The sequence below is a fragment of the Mytilus galloprovincialis genome, chromosome 7 (genome assembly GCF_965363235.1).
Source record: "Mytilus galloprovincialis chromosome 7, xbMytGall1.hap1.1, whole genome shotgun sequence".
Classification (NCBI taxonomy): domain Eukaryota; kingdom Metazoa; phylum Mollusca; class Bivalvia; order Mytilida; family Mytilidae; genus Mytilus; species Mytilus galloprovincialis.
In genome coordinates this window covers 86,580,836-86,597,046 of record NC_134844.1, presented here as the reverse complement: position 1 = coordinate 86,597,046, position 16,211 = coordinate 86,580,836, and the positions used below count along the sequence as shown (strand labels likewise).

The 16,211-nt window shown below is 30.9% G+C and overlaps 1 protein-coding gene across 2 annotated transcripts in view; it reads right to left on the bottom strand.

Annotated features, from left to right (window-relative positions):
* Nucleotides 1–3,336: 3,336 nt before the first annotated feature.
* The window catches only part of LOC143083919 (vitellogenin receptor-like), a 39,698-nt gene continuing 26,823 nt past the window's right edge, over nt 3,337–16,211 (bottom strand). Inside the window, exons 2-4 of one of the 2 annotated variants that reach the window (XM_076260323.1) lie at nt 6,600–6,812; nt 4,053–4,165; nt 3,337–3,742 (exon numbers count right to left, since the gene is read on the bottom strand). In XM_076260323.1, the coding sequence (XP_076116438.1) occupies nt 3,453–3,742; nt 4,053–4,165; nt 6,600–6,812 (616 nt within the window). In that variant the 3' untranslated portion in view covers nt 3,337–3,452. The remainder of the gene's footprint in view (nt 3,743–4,052; nt 4,166–6,599; nt 6,813–16,211) is intronic. The other variant, XM_076260322.1, reaches the window with a different exon arrangement.

Below are 16,211 nucleotides of genomic sequence, written 5' to 3'. Positions count from 1 at the left end.
TAGTAGGTATGATTTAACGCATGTTTTGTAAACATAAGATTCAGGCAAATAAGAATACAAAAATCATTCATAAAATTAAATAAACCTCCATTACGTCTACTTTCCGTCTGTATTGTTTTGCTCTTCTACTTAAATACAATTTTTGATTTAGGGAAACTGTCTACTTAATACAAAATTGACCATTGTATGCTTTTAAAAGTAAAGTAATTGTGTAACTGATCTGATGAGGTTGTTTACTATACATATAGTGATATAAACCTACCGTGTAATACTTTAAAAAAAAACTCTGATAACGTTTCGATAGACTGACGTTGTCATCTAAACAATATCAATAATGAGTATGGTACGTCCTACAAAAAAAAGACAAGCATTACAAAAAATATTTATTTAAATGAAATGCATTGCATTATATTCAAAATAGTTAATGCACTGACTTGAACATTTCCAACATAAATTGTTTAAAATACCTGAAGATATTATTTTAGGTTCAAATGAAATGTAGTGAGTTGCATTTTCCCAATTTGTAATTATAATAAAGAATAATAAACTATTACTTTGTTTTATAAAACAACTACGGGATATGCAACTGTCAGCATATGTGTTAAACTAATCAAATCTACACGTTATGCTTACCTTTTGATCTACAATTTCAGTGTTGTTTACATTTCAGTACCATAATTCAACCTGTAAAATAGAACACTATATACCTATAACATATACATTGATAAAATAATTGTGCAGTTGGTACGAAAAACTGTCAACACGTTATCAAATGATTGAAAATATCCATGAACCTACATCAAATATTATTTACACAACACAATTTGAGACAGCTCGCATATTGATATGTTTATGCATAGTATTATATTCAAAATAGTTAATGCACTGATCTCAACATTTCCAACATAAATTGTTTAAAAAACATGAAGATATTATTTTAGTTTCAAATGAAATGTAGAGAGGTGCATTTTTTCCAATTTATAATTATAACTATCGGAATAATTTCCCTATTTAACCAACGTATATGTATGCACTAAAATATCTCCGACAACGAAGTACTTGTGTAAACAGCATAGTTTATTTTTTAAAACACCTACGGAATATGCAACTGTCAACATATTTGTTAAAATAATCAAATCTACACGTTATGCTTACCTCTTGAGCTACAATTTCAGTTGTTTACATTTCACTACCTTATAACCAACCTGTCAAATGGATAAAGTTAATATCTATGATAATCAGTACACATGCTTTTCTAATATATATCATACATATTGCAAAGTGTTATGTTTGGTGCTCTTTATGTTATGACTAAATACATATGAATTATAGCCTTTGTCAACGTATTTTTATCCTTACATGATAATGCATAATATTCATTCAGATTAATTGTTATTGCTAATTAGTGATTCTTTAAAGTGTAATTGAAGACACATGTACATTAGTTTGTTTTTAGATGTTTTGTATCCAGCGTTTGGCCGTATTCCATACTGATTGCAGATCGTGTCAAGAAATGAAATCAAGCAATACAGACAGATTCGAACACTATTTACCTATAACATATTAATAAAACAATTGTGCAGTCGGTACGAAAAACTGTCTACACGTCATCAAAGGATCGAAAATATCTATGACCCTACATCAAATGAATCAAAGTTGCGTAACCAGTATCATTTACACAATAAAATTTCAGCCAGGTCGTATATTGATATGTTCATGCTGAGTAATGCATTGCAATACGCGGAATTAAATAGAACAATAATGTATGTAATGTATAATGTTGTATGTTTTAATGTGTCATAGTTAATAATAAACAATTTAAAAGGACAATATATTTTTTTTACTGCACGTACGCGTGGTCATATTCACTATCATTTTGAAACATATATAAACAAAGCATCAAGTTTAAACAAAAGAAACTAAATATTAGAGAACAAACAACAGAAAAATGTGCTGTAAATGTTAACATATATTGTTTCAATTGTAACCAAAACTATTAGCATATCCATAACAGGTTTTTTTTTCTGTACGTGACTAGCTTTGTATCAAGTGCAAAATAATATTTGTCTTTAAAAAACATACAAATATAAAAAAGAAGATGTGGTATGATTGCCAATGAGACAACTATCCACAAAAGACCAAAATGACACAGACATTAACAACTATAGGTCATCGTACGGCCTTCAACAATGAGCAAAGCCCATACCGCATTGTCAGCTATAAAAGGCCCCGATAAGACAATGTAAAACAATTCAAACGAGAAAACTAACGGCATTATTAATAAAAAGAAAAGTTGTCTCTATATGGATAATAATAGGGCAGAGTATGTTATTGATTTGTTGAAAATTAAAAACTTGAGTTAATAGTACTTACCGCTTGTCTGTGTCGTACAATTTCATAAATAACAATTTCAGTTGTAAAAATTAAAGTTAAATGAATATCATAAATATCTTCATCAGTTATATTGTTAACAATAATATCAGAAACATCACATTATTTAATGAAATTATCAAAAATAGTATATAGATGGACGAGACCGAAAAAAAACATATGAAAACATGCTTAGTTTTAAGTTTTCTATTTTGTATTTAGTTTTCTATTGTTTGTCTGTCTTTTTCGTTTTAATCCATGGCGTCGTAAAAGAGGGGCAAATCTAAGTATGCTTATTTTCGATCTATGAGTTTGAATGTCCATCTGGAATCTTTCGCCCCATTTTTTTAAGGAACAAATCAAATTAATATAATACAGTTTATCAGTGAAGATGATATAACAATATAACATACAAATATATCTTTAACTTTTACAATAAAAACCTTGCAGACGCAGTTTGCGTAGAACGCATTGAAGCCAATGTTAAGGTGAAATAAAGCATGCACATTAGGTTAATCATGTAACAAAGCATATTTATACTAAGTAAACAACATAAATACACGTAAGACAATAATACAATATAAGCAGTCTCTAAACAAAAACAAAATATAATGTTATGACAAGTTTGCAAGATTAACTTTAATACTAATTGTAAATACTTTTTTTTTTTAGTTTCTTAACTGAATGCAAACGACTGTGTTCTTTCTTATAGTTTTCCATGTCTTGTTTAATGTTGCGCTGCTCTCATTGACGTTTTGTTCCCAATTAAACAAAGAAATCATTAACAATAAGTCATTCGTGCTGTTCGCATCATTGAAAATAAATCATAATGTGCATCTTAAATCAACACTGATTTTATTTTCACGACCATGGTTCAGTTATTGTCATTTTTTAACATGTATACGGTTTTCGTGTCTATTTTATTTCTTCCAATTACATTGTTGTTATTCATGCACATGTGTCGAATAGTTCATGAAATAATTTAGAAAAAAACTATCATTTGAATTTGTCTTAGCATGTGTGCATAACGATTTGATATGATACTGTAAAGACATGTTTACAATGTATGATGTAGATAATCGTTATTGGTGATTATAAATGGTTGTTAACATACCTGATTGATTAAACACATATATACTGTCAATGCTGTGTGTAACGTTATACAGAACAGTTGGCTTTGATCCCTGTGATTTGTTTACCATTAACAACTGATTTGCATTACCATAATATATGTTACTACCGACGACATGGATAGCATAGTAGTATCTTCGATCATGTGTTGAAAGTATTATTTTAACATCAGATCCATCGTCTTTACATGATTTCATGTCACCATCTTGATTAATCCAGTACAGTCTGTTCTCTTCAGTGTCTACAATGAGTTGAAACAAGTAGTGGATAATTCATTCGTATACCAATAATATATCAATGTACTTATTTTATTTATCAATCTGGTGTTTACGTCAGGATTGATTCACATCGATTAACGACGACGTAAACAGTTCAATGCAATAAATGTGTATAAATTATATCACGATTCGTTTCTTCAACTTGTAGGTAAAACAAATTGATCCGTATTTCGAATGTTTTGAACACTAATCTGTGAACAACAAATGACAAAACAATGACAAGTTGTCATATTTTAAGTAATTTTACTACAAAGCTAACTAATAACAGCATACCTATATCCATGCAAGACACAGGTTTGGATGTGAGGTTAGTGATCGTTCGCCTATCTGATAGATCAAATCTAGACTTCAATATGTCTGTATAACGTTCAACTATATACATCCACCTGTATGACAAATCAAAACTTGACATTTTAAGGAAATTAAAGTTTCAGGTTCAATTTGTGTTTAAGTATGTGATGTTGTTTTAGTAATAAACATTAATGAGACAATGCTACATATAAGGATTATGATCAATAAAACATGTGTTACATTAGATAATGTTGTATAGTACTATAAACTGATAGGTAAATATAAATTGTGCATATTGAGTCGACTTGGAAAAAGGATTGGTATATAACAACACAAACTTAAAAACGAGTATACTGGAAGGAACTTACAAAATGCAATCGGACACTTTCTTTAACTCAAAGATCGATTTTCAATGCTTCAATTTAAATAAAGTGACACTTTCCTATAAATATACATTCAATTTAACAAACGACTCGCACAGAACGAGTTTGCTAGTGTTAACATCCCGAACAACAAAACAGCCCAACCTAGCCTAATTTAGCATGTTTACAGTCCTAGAATGGCGTAAACTTCCCACTAACACCATACACCATTACACCATACACCATAACACCATACACCATACACCTTATACTATTACACCATACACGTTACACCTTTGCGCCATACACCTTACACATTACACCATACACCTTTTCCAATTATATCTACACGATCCGAAATTACCCATAGTGCAATTAAATTTCAAACATTAAGACTATTATACTTGTTTATGTCTACACTCCGAAAATGAAATGTCGTATACCGTTCATTCACACCATTCCCGATCGCACGTTAAACAATCACACCATTCCTCATACACCATTACACCATTCCCCTTACACCATACACCATAGCACCATACACCTTACACCATTCCCCCATATGCCATACATCATAACACCACACACGTTTTTTTGGGATAATATATATATTATCAATATGATGAGACCCTCTAATCATTTTAATGCATAAAAAACATTAATGACGTCCGAATTTTAATAACAAATAAAACATTCATGGATAAGAAGATATGGGATGAACATAAGTATTTAAATTAGATATAAAATACTCCCTTTAAACAAAGGATATGTCTAATGGGAACCTAGATAAGGTATCTGCAAGCTTTATGTTGATACATAAATATCAATGCATTGATTTTAAGAAAACAAATTCGTAATCATTATGATAAGATTTTCACTGAATGTGTTCTTTTATATTCAGGATATTGAACGGCATGTATCACAAACTAAGATGTGCATGCAATACTACTAATAACAGAGACACTTGTAGTGATTTAACATCTCTAGTGCAATCAAGATATTGTTTGAATTATAATTCATGCAACACGACAAGCCCCACCCCAACCTAGAACCCCCCCCCCCCGTTTGGTAGGCGAACGCGCGTCTGGAGTACATAATTTCCATATCCTGGATTCACAGTGACTGTTCAGCTTGGTTTTGACCAAGAAAAGTGACATGCGAGCTTTATTAATAAAATATAGGTTTCTCAAATGACAACTTTACTTAAGAAATATGACCAAATGTCGGTCAGTAGTAAGCAAAATGAATGACCTTATTAAAACACACCTTGATTTTTGGCGAAGGCAGGTACAATCTAAGATATCAACCTCCTAATATATCATGTATATAGTATATATTAATTGGGAAATCAATGTTGTTATTGCATTATATTAACAACAAACACACCATTATGGAAGTATTTGTTTTAGACAGATCGTACATATTTTATCAGAAAGTAAAGTTGTAAAGGCTGACTATATCAATTGAAATACAAAACTATAGAAAACTGAATTAAAAAAATCAACTACAGCATGATCTGTTAAAGTGAAAAAAAGCAAAACCTTATAAATGAGGGAAATGAAAATAAAAAAAAAAACAAATAAAAGGAAACCAAATCACACTGGAATATTTTACACGTTGATGACAGCAAAGTTTACAAAACTAAAAAACTTAACATGTCTTAAAAAACCACATGTATTACATCTCAACTGTAGATCAAGTTGATGATCAACAGAATCAATTCTGCTACTGAAGATGAGCTTTTGACAATAATGTATCTTCAAATATTATAGAGGCTATACTAATTGAAAATCTAATTCTAATACAAATGTCTTAGATGTATTTATAACTTATCAGTGACGGTTGAGACGGTAAATTATCATGTCAAGCAGATGCTTATAATGATCCATTGTATTTAATCATTAAATTTAAGTTTAGGCTGACCAGTTTTAATACAATTTCTATCATAACATTAACAGTAACTTGAATCCTCTCAAAAAAAGAAAGCCAATTATAACTAATTATAGATTGCAGTAAATAATTAATTCCTCCAAAGGCGACAATGGTGGCCTTTCTGGTATAAAAATGCATTTATAGCAAAACATGAATGACAAAACATGTGTATTGTTCTGATAACAAAATAAATTCATATTCGCTCAATGTCTTAAAAATAAATAAAACTGAATACCTTTTTGTAACATCAAGTCGTATTACAAAAGGATTGATAAAAGTTGATAGCACAGTTACATTGCTTCCATCTAGATTGCATCTTGAGAGTTGGTCTCTATATTCATCAACCCAGTAGAGATGATCATTAGCTGAATCAACAGCTATTCCTGTTGGATATGACGATGACTGGACAACTGTCTGTAATGTTGTATTGCTTGAGGGATAAGCAAATCTATAAAGATTATAAAAAGTATTTGACATTATTTTTTTTTTTTTAACCCGGCCATGTTTCGCACCGATCCCAAGACAAGAGACTCCGGACTTTTTCTTGTATGCTTTTTTTTAGTGCATTTCTGCTTCCGTATGTACGATTTTCTCTCTGTTTTGAAGGTCCATTAATTGTTTTCGGCTGATTTCTGCTCTTTATTTGGTTGTTGACTCTTTGACACAATCCCAATTGCAATTCTTAAGTTTCTTCTTAACTATGACGTTTTTACTGATCTTGTTAGATTTACCAAACATCTCCACTGACTAATTCATAAAACATTCATAATAAATTGAATTTGTTATATTATGATAGCGACATAGAGTACGATACAATGACGAATTAATGTTGATGGTTTTAGTTTAGACAGGTAACATGCAATTTTGCTTCAAATATTTAGACATATATATTGAACACATCAATTAACGCTGCATTAAAGCCGAAAAATATCCAGTACTTGCTGAACACATACATCATAATCTTGTCGAGACTAATTATCGTAGTTTTGTCTGTTTTTCTCAAAATCAACTGATGTAATCTTTATTTGTAAACTTAATTAAAATTATTTGTACAAGTTGTCATATTTCAGGACAACGTTGTAAACGTTATAAAGTTTCCAGAAAACGTTATATTATGATCTGCACGGACTCCATACCAATAAGACTGTAAATTTCACATATGTTGAGTAAAGGACACAGTAATAGTATGTAGTAGTAGTAGCAAATTACTGGGATCAATTTAAATGTTTATTAAATCATGAATCACAGCAGCAAGTAATTTTAACTAAAATAAGCGGTATGCTTTAATTTTGTATATTATTATAGTTATTAGATTTATATAAATGAATGGGAAACATCATATAAAATATGGGATATACTTAAATCAGATGATAAAAGGGGTTTGTATTTTCAATTATTGAAGAAGCTAGTGGTAGTGGAAATAGATGTATTTGTGATGTCGGAAGTAATAGAACAAGTAGTAGTGGTAGACATAGTAGTATTAGTAGGAGTAGTATAAATAGTAGTAGTTATAGCAGTAGTAGTAGTAGTAGTTGTAGAATTAGTAGTAGTATTTGTAGAAGTAGTAGTAGTAGTAATAGTAGTTATATCATTTTATGACTTATATACTATCGCAGGTACATTTTTGAAAATATAGTTGATACAATCATATAAATTGTTAAAAGATGATTATCTATCTTCACCTGTTGAACACACATTAAGAAAATATAAATAAAAGAACTTTCATATAAAATTTATGAGACAAACAACCAGTAAGACTAAACAGTTAACACCCTTTAAAAAATTAACATAACACACTGTAGACGCAATGGAAGTGACTTGGCAATACTGACATATAATAAATATATAAAATGTACCTAAACTACAAATTGGAAAATAGATGTATCTGTTTTGGTAATCATAGTCTATAGCATACACAGAAGTACTTCCTAGCTCTAACAGTACAGTAGCACTATGGGTATCGAAATCAAATTCCATTATTCGAGAGTAGGTTGAAAACAAAAGTTTTCCCGAATAACCTGAAATAAAACCATACGATTAGTATCTTAATTATTTCATAAAATCCTATATTACATTCAAATAGAATAAAGTCATGACTATAGCTTTTAATTTTATTATGTTAATGAAGATAAATATCGATGGCATACTTACTGCTAACCTATATTGACTTTCCTTCTGGTTGCTGTCGCCCCTTTTTATGAATAACATTAAATGATAATGGACAACTAAACATTTTTTTAAACATTCCTGTATTCATATATTGTCTGTTTAGGTAAAATTGTTGCATATAAAAAAAAAGACACACAATACAGTTAAACAATATAACCATAACACAGTAACAGTTTAGCTTACAAATGTACTCAACTTTTGAATTTCAAATCTATCAGAATTTTATCTGTAATACAAAAATGTATTTGACGTGTAGACATTGTACTCAACTTTTGAATTTCAAATCTATCAGAATTTTATCTGTAATACAAAAATGTATTTAACGTGTAGACATTGTACTCAACTTTTGAATTTCAAATCTATCAGAATTTTATCTGTAATACAAAAATGTATTTAACGTGTAGACATTGATGCGATGCACGTTTATTTTGTTTATAAAGAGGTTTGCAAAACGCATGCCAACACTACGGATCTTGAGTACTTGACTGGTGTACCACATTGTCAGGGTCGTGAGTTTTGTTGATGAAGAACACAATTGCATGATTTAGTGATTATCAAATAACAAAACTGTTTTTTTTTGTTTTTTCTAATCTTGATTTTACCATTCAAATATGCTATTAAGGTGAAATGGCAAATTTAACATGTTTTAACAACACAACATGATTTTAGTTAGTCGAGTTCGTTTGTGAATGGAACTAGACACGATATCAACGCAGCCAAAATGAACGAAACACGAAAACGGACTGGATGAAAATCGTTACAAAAACAAAAAAATAAATCAGGACTTTGAGTGGTTCAGCAGCCGTATGTTTGTGTAAAATTTAAAAACAAATATACCACATTAGAACATATGCATAAACCAGATAAAAACGATGCAAACCAAGAAAGCAGTTGTGTGTCATCATTTGATACTTAGCTACTTTAAACACCTATCTAGTGAGGGTTGATTGTATTTTTGCGTTGATATTTTCTTCTTTTGTCATTATCTTGGTTGTCAAATGTAGGTAATGTATATACATGATCTTCGTTTGTAAACTTTACCCTTCTGTTCAATTCCAAATGATAACTCAAATCACTATCTACCCGCATTGCCCAGACGTTTTATAATGATTTAATAGGAATTGTGTCCCCTAAATACAAAATAAATCACTTTTATGAGGCATACAGCCGTTTGCTAAAGGGTTTCGAGACGTTATCGAGATCTGTTCTTTATTAGATCGTTTCTGAATTAACACCAAGCTGTCGTTATACAAGTATATGCTATTCATGTATTCTGCCTATGAATAACGAACGGCTGAATCGTGGCAAGACCACATTCCTATTTTTCAGAAAATTATCATTCTGCATTTATGTTAGCATATATTGGTAGAAAATATATGCATCTATTTGGTCGAACGCCCTCGAGATGTATCTAATGCATACACATACTAAACAGTACACATATTTATAATTAATGTAAGCATTTTATTTTTATTATCCCTTGAACATGACATAAGGTCATAAATATGATTGCCAATGAATTAGTTTTCATAAATTGGGTTGTTTTGGTTTTTACTTTCTTGTCGATTTTCAAAATTGTACAGAAAACACAACATTAGTTAAAACGAATATCAATGCTATGGTCAGTTTTATAAATTTCAAGCTAACAAAAGTAAGAATTTTTCAAAAAAATAAGGATTTTCTTATCCAAGGCATAGATTACCTAAGATGGCTTTAGCACAACTGTTTGGAATATTTGGTCCCAAATGGTCTTATTATTTGTATATAACTGTACATTCAAAACGTATTGTGTGCATTTATTTATGATTTTTAAGAGGTAACCAAAATGCAAGATTAATTATTTTTGGAAACTATCGATGCAGACGCAAGTTTCAAATCATTATAGGTCTCTATATCGTTATACTAGTTATTATATATCATTTTATTCTGGTATCACCTAAGTTGGACAAAGGTACCAGGATTATAATTTAGTACGCCAGACGTGATTTTCGTCTACATAAGACTCATCAGTGACGCTCATATCAAAATATTTATAAAGCCATACAAGTACAAAGTTGAAGAGCATTGACGATCCAAAATTCCAAAAAGTTGTGCCAAATACGGCTAAAGTAATGTATGTTTGGGATAAGAAAATCCTTAGTTTTTTCGAAAAATTCAAAGTTTTGTAAGCAGGAAATTTATAAAGATGACCACCTTATTGATATCCATGTCAACACCGAAGTTTGGACTACTTGGCTGGTGATACCCCCGGGGACGAAACGTCCACTAGCAGTGGCATCGACCCAGTGGTGTAAATTGTTATCAAATAGTTACACACACATATATGCATTATTTGCATATATAAAAACCTTGCAATATTTTTCTGAATTGTTTAAACACATTCATTGGTTATCTTGATGTATCATTACTTGGTTGCTACAAGTTATAATAAACGTACCTGATATATAATGTCATCAAATAGACATTTCCTAATACAATTTAAAAATTCGAAGTCAACTTTACTTAAAGTCATAAGAAACGAGTGGCCGGTGAAAAATAATGTTCTTCCAATTTTTGAACCAATGCATACAAAAAAAACAAACTTAGTCTTCTGTGCACGAATTTATCAGTATTTTCGTGTTAATTTTGTATAATCGTCAATTTTTTTTTCAATCATTTTGTCAATCGGTCAGTGTTAGTGTGAAAAAATGGCAGGCAATTAAAGTTCGTGTTTGAAACCTTTTTGTCAACAATCGACGAAAAATCAACAAAAAAGCATGGAAATTGAGCACGTGTTTAACATGTAAATTCATATAATAGTTTATTTTAAGGACACCCATGCGTATTGCGATCACTGGATTTTTAACAGATGGGTCGTCACACTGAGGTCACTTTGCATACGGAAAATATGTCGGGGGATTCCATCTAGGAATCAATTTAAAATAAAGTAAACTTCTTCTAAATATGAATAAATTAAAGAATTTTCTTCAGAAACAAGTATATGTACATAAGTTTTATAATGAAAACTATCCATTGAGTTATAAAAAAACATATGCCTTATTTTTTTTAATTTGAGGTTTCTTATGACTTTACTTAATAGAGAAATGAAAGATATCATTTAGGAAGCGACGAAATACAAGATTGAACAGATGTCATTTTTTTATTCCAACGGACTTTACTTAATAGAGAAATGAAAGATACCAGAGGGACAGTCAAACTCATAAATCGAAAATAAACTAACAACGTTAACGCCATGGCTAAAAATGAAAAAGACAAACAAACAAACAGACAAACATTAGTACATATGACATAACCTAGAAAACTAAATAATAAACAACACGAACCCTACCAAAAACAAGAGATGATCACATGTGCTCCGAAAGGGTAAGCAGATCCTGCTCCACATGTGGCATCCGTCGTGCTGCTTATGTGATAGCAAATCCGGTAAATAGTCTAATTCGGTAGGTCACATTCATGAAAGGGAAGGGAATTGTAGTTACGGCGTAAGGAACATATCCGATAACATTTGTGAAACGGTTGATCCATAAAGGTCAATCAACTCGTGATGGCGTCCGTAATATTTACGAAGGTATGATTTCAACTACACCAATTGAAACTCTTGGTTTTATAGCAACCCAGCAAGAAAATCAACCGGTAGATGGGGTGTCTAAATTATAATTCATTGAATTTTCTAATAATTTGCAAAACTGTAGTTTTGATCATGTTTTTATTTTAAATAAATAAAACGAATGGGTCACGGGGCTATTTTCAAGCCACAGTTTGTGCAAAATTGACATATATTGTATAGTTTATGTATGACATCAACTACATATTGATATATCTGATATTCTATTTAAGTGAGGAAAAGGATTGAAAGAACTGTTTCACAAAGCAAAAAAAACTTTCATGGGTCGAACATTTCGCTTTCAGAAATTCGTGCGACTTCAAAAATTCGGTATGTTCAATTACCACAGGTAAGTCAGATTTTGATTTATTGTAACATGTGTAAGGAGAAAGATGCATGATAAGCATGAAAAGTAGTTGTAAGAGAATCAAACAAGATTTGATAAAAAATAAAATCATCAAAATCGTCAAGTCGTTCAGTATACATATGTTTTTGTTAGCATGTAGAAACTTCCTTTGATTAGGTTAATAAGCAGTTTGATTAAAGGACGTTGGCTTATAAAACTTGCATTATTTGAATCTAAAATATTTAGTTTGATTGTTTTATAATGGCGGCATTTGTTCACCAATAGCAATAACACACTTTACATGATAATCAATTGGTGACATTTCTTGTAAAATGAGATATATATTTGGTATGAAAGACTTCATATTCGGAAGACACTCCAACCTTTTATGAAACATTACATGTATTCGTTTCAAATGTATAGCTACTATACAAAGTTTACTAAATTGATTTGATTATTTCTATAGGTTGATAAATACCCAGGATGCAACAATATCCGTAGATATATAGCCAGGATGCAACAATACCTGTCGATAAATTCAGTAACAAAAATCAACAGCACTCATCCGTATCATCTTCGCCGTTTTCAGAACAAAATTGAAATAATTCAGTATATTTGTTTAAATAGCACCCTCAAATTCATACACCGCCCGTTCGTCAATATAAATCGCATTATTAACTAACAAACGCACGTACTGGAAACGCATGTAACATTATACGTTCAAGATCATCGGGATACTAGTTCATTTTAAATGAACGTTTAAATACAGTACAGTATATAATAAATTCATCATAGATACCAGGACTTAATTTTATATATACGCCAGACGCGCGTTTCGTCTACAAAAGACTCATCAGTGACGCTCGAATCCAAAAAAGTTAAAAAGGCCAAATAAAGTACGAAGTTGAAGAGCATTGAGAACCAACATTCCTAAAAGTGTTGCCAAATAATAAAACTTACATGATGCCAGTAGTATGCAGTGAAGTAACACACGTAGATAAAACAACATGTTGACTCCTATGTTCTCCCATGAACCGACACTACTGGACGAAAAAACGTCTGTCCATACCAGTAACAGTCGTTCTAAGACTGATAATGTTTGTTAAAGTTGTAACAGTTGTTAAATTTCACTGCTGCAGTTTTTTTGTAACTGTCCCAACTTTAAAAGTGTTTGTCTACAACATAAATCGACTGTAACAACGCAAGAAATAACTGTCACAGTTATTAAAGGACTGATACAACTATTTCAAAGTTGTAACAGTTGATTAAAAACTGTCCCAACTCGAAAAACGTTGCAACAGTCATAAATAAACTGATTAAACGCCTAAAGGGTTGTCACAGTCGTAATAAAACTGATGCAACCATTTGAAAGTTGTAACAGTCATTTAATTACTGTACCAACACGGAAAACGTTGAAACAGTCATAAATAAACTGTTTAAACGCAGAAAAAGTTGTAACAGTTAAAATATGATAGCTACAACCATTGTATAGGCATAGCTAATTTATAAGCGTAGCAACTTCCAAACATTGATCTTCATGTTCACTTAAAAGTCACGGATACAAAATGTCTAACAGTCAGGGATATAGGTTCAATTATTTGTAAAAAAAAAATTGACTGTGTGAAATATAAGGTTGTGACAAAGAGAAACAACTATCACTCCAATGTAATACATTTATTTTAGATAGATATTGATTTTAAAAAAAAAGTATTTTGAAATATTTGCCGCTGAACACATTTTTGTATTCCTCGGTTATTTAGTGAATGTGCTGAATTTATATATTTTTTAACACTTCCTCGTTCTTATCTCTTCGAACCAATAAAATCGGAACCAGCACTAGATACCTGCAATTTCTCTAGATAAAAGATAACTACTAACAGAAAAATCGAAAAACGTTACCCAATATATTTGTTACCAAATGTATCTTTATAACTGAATTAAAAGTTGACAATTTTTATATCATCTAAATAACAATTTTATTATTTTTTATTAAATTAGTTAGGTGTAAAAGCATTCATGCATACACGGTTGTTTTCAATACCCGTAGTTTTACGAATCACATCACTTCATAATAACGCTGAATATACATGATATACTCTAAACCTAGCGGGGAACTCCTAATACACACACTTGTCAAACTTATCCCCATATAAAACTGCTTTATATTTTCTTGAGGGCTTATTTCACACACTAATTTTTGGGGGGGCTACATTTTTTTCTTGTAAAATTATAAATATTGCCGTATAATCATTTTTATTTCTATACATGTAAAAAAAATCAGACATTTAACACATCTTTTGCAGCTATGGAAAACAAATCTTAAATCTATCTGAATTTAATTTATTTTATTTTACCGTATTTTATTTTTGAATAGTTCAATATTATAAACTCGACTTTGTATTGTACATCGTACGGAATGGTCTATTTGAAGTTCAGTTGTAATTGATACACATGATACAGGTAGATAGCACGTCAGCATTCATGATTGAGGTGAAAATATATTATCACTCGCGAGAATAATTCATATTTTCACCGGATTTTTCGCAAAGAATTTCCCATACATATGTAAATACTAGTAGATGGACGTATTGTTCAAGACCCGACAAAATAACTAGCGCCAGTGAAAGTTCAAATGTTCAAAACATGAAAAATTGCATTGTTTAAGACAGGGAAATCAAATCTTAATTCTTTTATTTTTTTCACATCACTTTTTAGAACTTGATGTATTCTTTAAACTCCGGTCTTATTAAATTCTAAAGACTGACATCGGATTCTCTTATGTGATTTCAGTTGATCAGATGTACTAACGTTTATCCAAAATATTTTCCCATTTCAATTGTTTTAATTCAAATTATTTTTAATCCCATAAATGCTTGTACAATAATGACATATTATTCAATCAGTAAAGAAAACTAACAATGTTACTAGATAGATAATTATGTACAGACAATATTTTGGGTCCCTTTATATTTTTTGTTCGGTGTGAGCCGAGGCTCCATGTTGAAGGCCAAGGAGCGGATCCAGCCATTTTAAAAAGGGGTTGTTACTAACCCAGGACAAAGGGGGGTTCCAATTACATGTACCCATTCAAATGCCTTGATCGTCCAAAAAAAGGGGGTTCAAACCCCCAGAAGCCCCTCCCCCCTGGATCCGCGCCCAAGGCCATACATTGACCTATAATGGTTTAGTGCGTTATACATGTATGACTTTGTAATGCTTATTGTGTTTATGGAAAACAATGAGAAAATGTTGCTTAAAATCTTGGGATATATATTTAGAAGGCATTTATTCAAAAGCAGATAGAATTGATTTGTAGAAAAACATGAATAAGGGCAGATGATCAACTATTATAGTACAAGTCTTTGATTAACCACAATATATTTGTCATCACTGACGTATCAATGTTGCTTTTGTATACATGGTATAAAAATCCAACTTGGGTTTCTCATCTGAACTTGTTTACGTCGTGTTACATTATCCAATATAGCTAGGCCTGTTATAGGTTTTTCATTATCACACTTATGGGGAACTGATTTTGCTCATTGTTGAAGGATTTACAGTTACTAACAATTACATCACTTCACTTGAAGTTCCTCCATCGTTCAATTTTCATCCATGAAGATCCCTGTCTTGGTTTACGGTTGATGGTTGTCTTATTGAAATTCATACCACATCTCCTTATTCTGGTTATCATACAGTATACATGTTATACCAATGTCCCAGGTTAG